The following is a 6,000-nucleotide window of genomic DNA, read 5'->3' as shown; positions in this document are numbered from 1 at the left end:
CGTTAATGCAAATGGCCAGGAGGTGTCACTAGAGAGGCAAATGTCAAATGCTTCGATGCGTTTTCCCACACAACTGATTCAAATGTTTTTATGCTTCGTGAGGCTTCACTCTGCCCATCACTAGGCAATTCAAGCCCTGCTGATCCAATAAGCTACTCATGATATGCGGTGTCAGCGAGCTTTCCTATCAAACATGTTGGTAGACGTCACTCATAGCGTTACAAGACAGCCTGGTGATAATCATTGATTTTGAATTGATTACCCCATAAAAACAAGCCAAACCTTCTCTGCCACTGCAGCTTAGTTTTGTTTATATCAAATGTTTAATTTTTAACCATATTGTAAGTGCTTCATGAAACACGGGAAACATGGGGCTTATCTGGCTACAAACAGACAGGTGGTGTTCATACTCCCCAAATATACAGAGGCTGAACTTGCAGCTTGGGGGGCCCTGTGCATCTGCAGAGTCCACATAGAACAAGAAACAGCTCTGTATATTTTACACATTTATTATGATTTTCATTATTTGTAATGGTTTCAAATTATGTATTTGCATAAAGACAGCTGTTTGGTTAAAAAATTCAATTGCAATTAATCCCTCAGTTCAAATTTGTAATCGAAAGTCACTTTGTATTAATTGCAATTTGTCATATTTCATTCAAGTAATTAATATTTTTCTTTAGAGCAGAAATAACTCAGGAATTGCTTTCTAATACAAAACAGTTTTAATAATCAGTTGTCCATGTATATTAAATTATTTTGGTTTCTTTATTGAACAGTTTTGTGTAACAGAAACAAATGAACAAACAGTACAACACTAATTAGTGGATGGCTCAAAGTAGGATTAATGAATTAGTTATGTCAATAATTCTGTCTTTAAAATGATATGAAAAATTAAACATTATTGCATTTCTGCCTATTTATTTAGCCAGTTGCTTAAGCAGACTTCAGTTTATTTCCACCAATTGTTTAAGTGTTGATATCCCAGATACAAAAACAAAAGTTCACAAGCGACCAGTGCTGGGATACGCTACTTAAATTAAATTCATTACATTGGTCATTACTTACAAAATCCTAATCTCCTCCAGTTCAGTGCATTTCTTTTCTTCACTTGTCTTGATGGGGGAAAAAACACAGGGTCAGAGTAAAGCTGTATGCACACTGCATGTGTTGCTGCCATGATGTGATTTAACTGATCAGTTACTTCACTGCATTTCTCAGTTTGCTATCTACGCTTTGCTTGGAGCTCGTGATGGACAACTCTGAAAGGACAGTATCTCATATCCCAGTCCAAAAGGTGAGATGGAATCCTCGTCTCTCAGCAGCCTTGGCCAAGCACTTCAAGCTTAGTGCACAGAGCCCGTTGTCTGAAAGGCTGTAGTGGCGCCTACAGATGTGTTGTCTGCAGTGTGTGACTTGGGGTTCGGCTGAATGTGGAGAGTCAGCTCTGATGTTCTCTTCTACATCGATGCCCAGTGCACTAGAGATGAGGTTAGGCTCCTCCGCACACACTGCCTTGTCAATTTTACTCTCGAGTTGGTCGATTTAGCTTTCGGCTCAAAGGACCAAGTCTGGAAAATGTGCTAATTCACAGGGTTTGACCAAAAGAAAGCTTAGTGCAGGAGTCACCGTCAGATGACTGGAGATGACAGGTTGGTGATTGTAATTTATTCAAAGCAGCAAATAATATACAACAATAAAGTAAGCACACTGTAGGTAAACCAAGATAGTGGAATGCAAAGTCACTCGGGAACAGGAAACCCACTCTGGTTCAAAGGCGTGACTTTACTAAACTTTAAGACAATAATAATAATGATAATAATAATAATAATAATATTTACTGACGCTGATGAGACTTACAACATTTGAGACACAATTGCTGCCATTTCTTTTGCTTTTCCAGTATTAGCACAGACAGCTGAAATGACCTCCTCATGGCGACACACGGCCAGTGCCTATCAGTCCTAACATATCAAATGCTTTTGAAATTCATTCTAAAACATGTCTTTGACAGATTAACATTGCTAGTACCTTATAAAAACTCTCTGAAAGAACATTCTCTGGGTGAAAAAAGAAATTACACTTTAAGTTTAACACAACAGTTCAGTAATTAACAATTTAACACCAAAATAAAATGCAGGTATTTCAGAACATTTACATTTTTTGGGTGGTATGCCATAATGAAGGGTTGATACCCCCCGGTGTCGATCTTCTCCAGCGAAGCCCACTTCTGGAGGTGGCACCCAGTCTGAATTCTTTTGTGGCCCCGAAGATTCATCATCATATGTATATTTTGGATTTAAATTTTTATTTTACATTTTATTCTATTGATTGTGTATTAATAGTTTGTGTTTATAATAATTAGTAATTGATTTGATTTATTATTCAATAAGCATTGGCGAGAAGCTGTTTGTATGAAACCCTGTTTTTTTTGTTAAGGTATGTTTTTTCATTTTTTGTTATATTAAAATAGCAAAATATATAATATTATAAAACTGAACTATTACTTGTTGTGTGAGGCTATGTATATTGTAAAGTTTTTTTTTTTTTTTCTAATGAAATTTGTATAAAATATATTGTAAATAGTTCTATATGTAATACGTATGTTATGAAAACAGAGCTAGGCACATGGTGGAGGCTGTAGGGGCTTTGGTGAGAAGCCGTTTGTATGATGCCCTGTTCTTTATTTTGTTTCTGGGAAAGGAAAAAAGATATAAACTGCTATGTCTCCTCCATGTTGATTTGTTTTTGACACAACACTAAGTAGGATGGATTTTTGTCAGTTACATGTGCTTACTGTCCGGTCAGGAGTGAACCTCACTCTTTAGTCAGGACAGCTCAGTTGTACTTCTGTCCTGTGGGAATTCTGGTGCATCTCTGAAGTGTACTGCTCTGACAGATTTGTTTGCCATAATCCAAACAGCCATATGGCTTCTCTTTGAGATTTATTTCTCAATAATAGTTTAGTTTGATTACTTTTCAGGACAGGACTGAACCTCACTCTTGAGCCCTGAAGGGTTCTTGTTTGTCTGGACTGATTTTTTAACTGCTACTGTTTTTATTCTGTTGTGAACTCTTGTGTGTCTCTGAAGACTGTCCATTTGTGAAAACTGTTTACCACATTCATTACAGCAATATGGCTTCTCTCCTGTGTGAACTCTCGTGTGTATCTGAAGATTGCCTATCTCTGAAAACTGTTTTCCACATTCATTACAGCAATATGGCTTCTCTCCAGTGTGAACTCTTGTGTGTTTCTGAAGACTGACTCTCCGTGAAAACTGTTTACCACATTCAGTACAGCAATATGGCTTCTCTCCAGTGTGAACTCTAGTGTGCTTGTGAAGACTGCCTATTTGTGAAAACGGTTTACCACATTCATTACAGCAATATGGCTTCTCTCCTGTGTGAACTCTCATGTGTTTCTGAAGACTACTCATTTGTGAAAACTGTTTGCCACATTCATTACAGCAATATATCTTCTCTCCCGTGTGAACTCTCGTGTGTTTCTGAAGAGCACTCCTGTTAGAGAATTCTCTGCCACATTCCACACTGCAGTGATCTTTTTTTCCTGTGTAAAATTTAAAACAAAAAGGGGAAAAAAAAAAAAACGCTTATTTTCTATTCGCTGCCTTATTATCAACATTAACTCACATTAAATACATGATTGCTGAAATTAGGAACAACCTTTGATCAGCATAAGCAATTATAAAACTTTTGTTCTACTCTCTATTACAACTTCTCATCAGGGCCATATGTATAAAACTTCCTTGTGCTCTGCCAGATATATGAAAGCTGTTTCTTATGCAAAACTTAGGATTTATAAAACTAGAACTTGCCATTTAAATTGGCTCAAGTTCCCTCAAGTTTTTAGCATTTGTAAATCCCATGCGGACTTTATTTGTGTTTGCATTTTAGAAACTCCAAAGAACTAAACAGAAAATCTCATTTCATTGCACATTTCACATTCTGATATTTGACAGGCTATACAAGAAGTGAGTTTTGATGTATCACTATGACAATTTGGCTCATGATGATGACTTAGCTGATTTAGACTCCCTACTGCCATCCTCTTTGAAGTGTATGCTAAACTGCAGCCTTCATTACAGAGACCACCATGCAGAAATCACACAATCCCTTTTCTCTTACAGGTCTTAACAGCTGTGGGTTATTCGGTGATGGCGGCTTTTCAGCATGAACTGCCTGACTGGTGAGGAATCTCTCAGTCACCCTGGGCCATTTAATGCCATCTGTATGGGGTAGTATACTTAAGACGGTAGAAAGATACATGCAATATCGTTACCATCAGGGTATGCAAGTCCTGATCAAAATTAAATCTGCAGCAACGTCTACGGTCTTCAGCAGTGGTGGTTTTACTTGGCCTGCAAGTCCCTTTATGATTGCTGAGCTCACCAGTGTGTTCTTTCTTGTTATTGATATCCCAGACAGTTGAACTGGGTAATCTTAAGGTTTTCCTATGTCTGTAATGATTTCATTATTATTTTCCGCCTTCTTTGAGTTTCATTGGCACAGCTCTTGCCTTCATGTTGAACAATGGCAACTACAGAGACCAAAGGTAGTCTGTAGGTAGCAGTAAGCTGAGGTGTCTTAGGCCTGCAAGACTAAAGCAATGAAAAATGGCAGAGGAATCACAAACACCTCTGGCACCAATTATCACAAACATTATGGTGACCAGAAATGAGAGGACAATTCAGAAAAAGTGCTGTCATTTCTACAAAGTGTGACTGAAATGTTTGCAAATCCCCCTAAATGAAAAATCAGCATTTGTACTTTAATCCACCATTTAAAATTACAAATTGAATAATTCAGATGTAATTAAAGGAGTAAATACAAGAATAATGTTTCTTTGTCACCACCATTATGGAGGGTACTATATAAAACAGAATGCCACGGCAAGTATGAAAAGTGCACCTTCAATAATTAGATTGTGTCCTGACATTTATCCACTCTTGAACTAAAACCACTTGACACCAAAACAAACAACAAAATGTCTTCTTTCATTCACCAAAGCAAAAGAGAGCAATGGATGAGTGATGCCTCAGTGCACAGGCCTACAGAAGCTGCAGTGACATCGGAGAAAAATTAGAAGATGAGAAAACCGAGGAAGAGCGCAGCTGTTGGTGTTTCAGCTCTACAGGGGAGTGGCAGGTGACACCAGGACTGATAACCTTTGTGACATTTATACTCACCATTATAATGCTAAAGGGTATCTACTATCTGGACTCACTTATGTTGAGTAAGCTAAAATTTGCCTGGTTTTACTGTCAATTTGATCCAATGTGTATGTTCATATATGTAATTATTATCTCTGTTATGGCTGCAAACATCAAGCAGTCCAAGCCTTCACTCAATAAAGACCGCTATAAAGAAGAAATACAACTGAATTAAACAGTAGTGTTACACAAATTAATTAGTCTTGAATTAAAATTGTCCAGTTTTTGCTGTTTATTGTGAAACCGACTTGTAGTTGGTTGACTGATGTACCAATTTCATGACATGGAATAACTGATGTTTGCAAATATCTTAAAGTATCTGAAACATGACAGGAATGTTTTCTGTAAAGTTTAAAATGAAAAAGTTAGTTGCGGTGTATTTAAAGCAAAGACATTTCCCACAGCTAATTTTATTGAATTCAGTTGGTAACGTTATTAAGAGATGGCAGTTAACAGCAATGGTGGAAATCAAGTTGAGGTCTGGGAGACCAAGGCAACTTAACAAGACAACTGCTCTTAGCATTGCTAGAATGGCAAATCTGAACCCCTGTGTCTTAAAGCTTCCTGGTGGTCTTTTGTAGTCAGACTCTGGAGTTGTGATGCACTGTTCTACTGTGCAGCGACATCACCACAAATATAACCTTCAAGAAAGAGCCATCTGAAGAAAAATTTCCTGTGTCCTCACCACAAAATTCAAAGTTTGCAGATGAACATCTAAACAAGCCCGATGACTTTTAGAAACACAAGTCTTGATCTTGGAGTTAAAATT

At 37.4% G+C, this 6,000-nt stretch overlaps 1 protein-coding gene across 1 annotated transcript in view; it reads right to left on the bottom strand.

Moving 5' to 3' along the window:
- Positions 1-2,536: 2,536 nt before the first annotated feature.
- LOC120533542 (oocyte zinc finger protein XlCOF20-like) overlaps positions 2,537-6,000 on the bottom strand; it is a 52,988-nt gene continuing 49,524 nt past the window's right edge. Inside the window, exon 3 of the mRNA XM_039760475.1 lies at positions 2,537-3,568. Within this exon, the coding sequence (XP_039616409.1) occupies positions 2,973-3,568 (596 nt within the window). The 3' untranslated portion in view covers positions 2,537-2,972. The remainder of the gene's footprint in view (positions 3,569-6,000) is intronic.

This window comes from Polypterus senegalus, chromosome 8, assembly GCF_016835505.1.
Source record: "Polypterus senegalus isolate Bchr_013 chromosome 8, ASM1683550v1, whole genome shotgun sequence".
Lineage (NCBI taxonomy): Eukaryota > Metazoa > Chordata > Cladistia > Polypteriformes > Polypteridae > Polypterus > Polypterus senegalus.
Note: the sequence above shows the minus strand (reverse complement) of the source record. Positions and strands in the feature narration are given on the sequence as shown.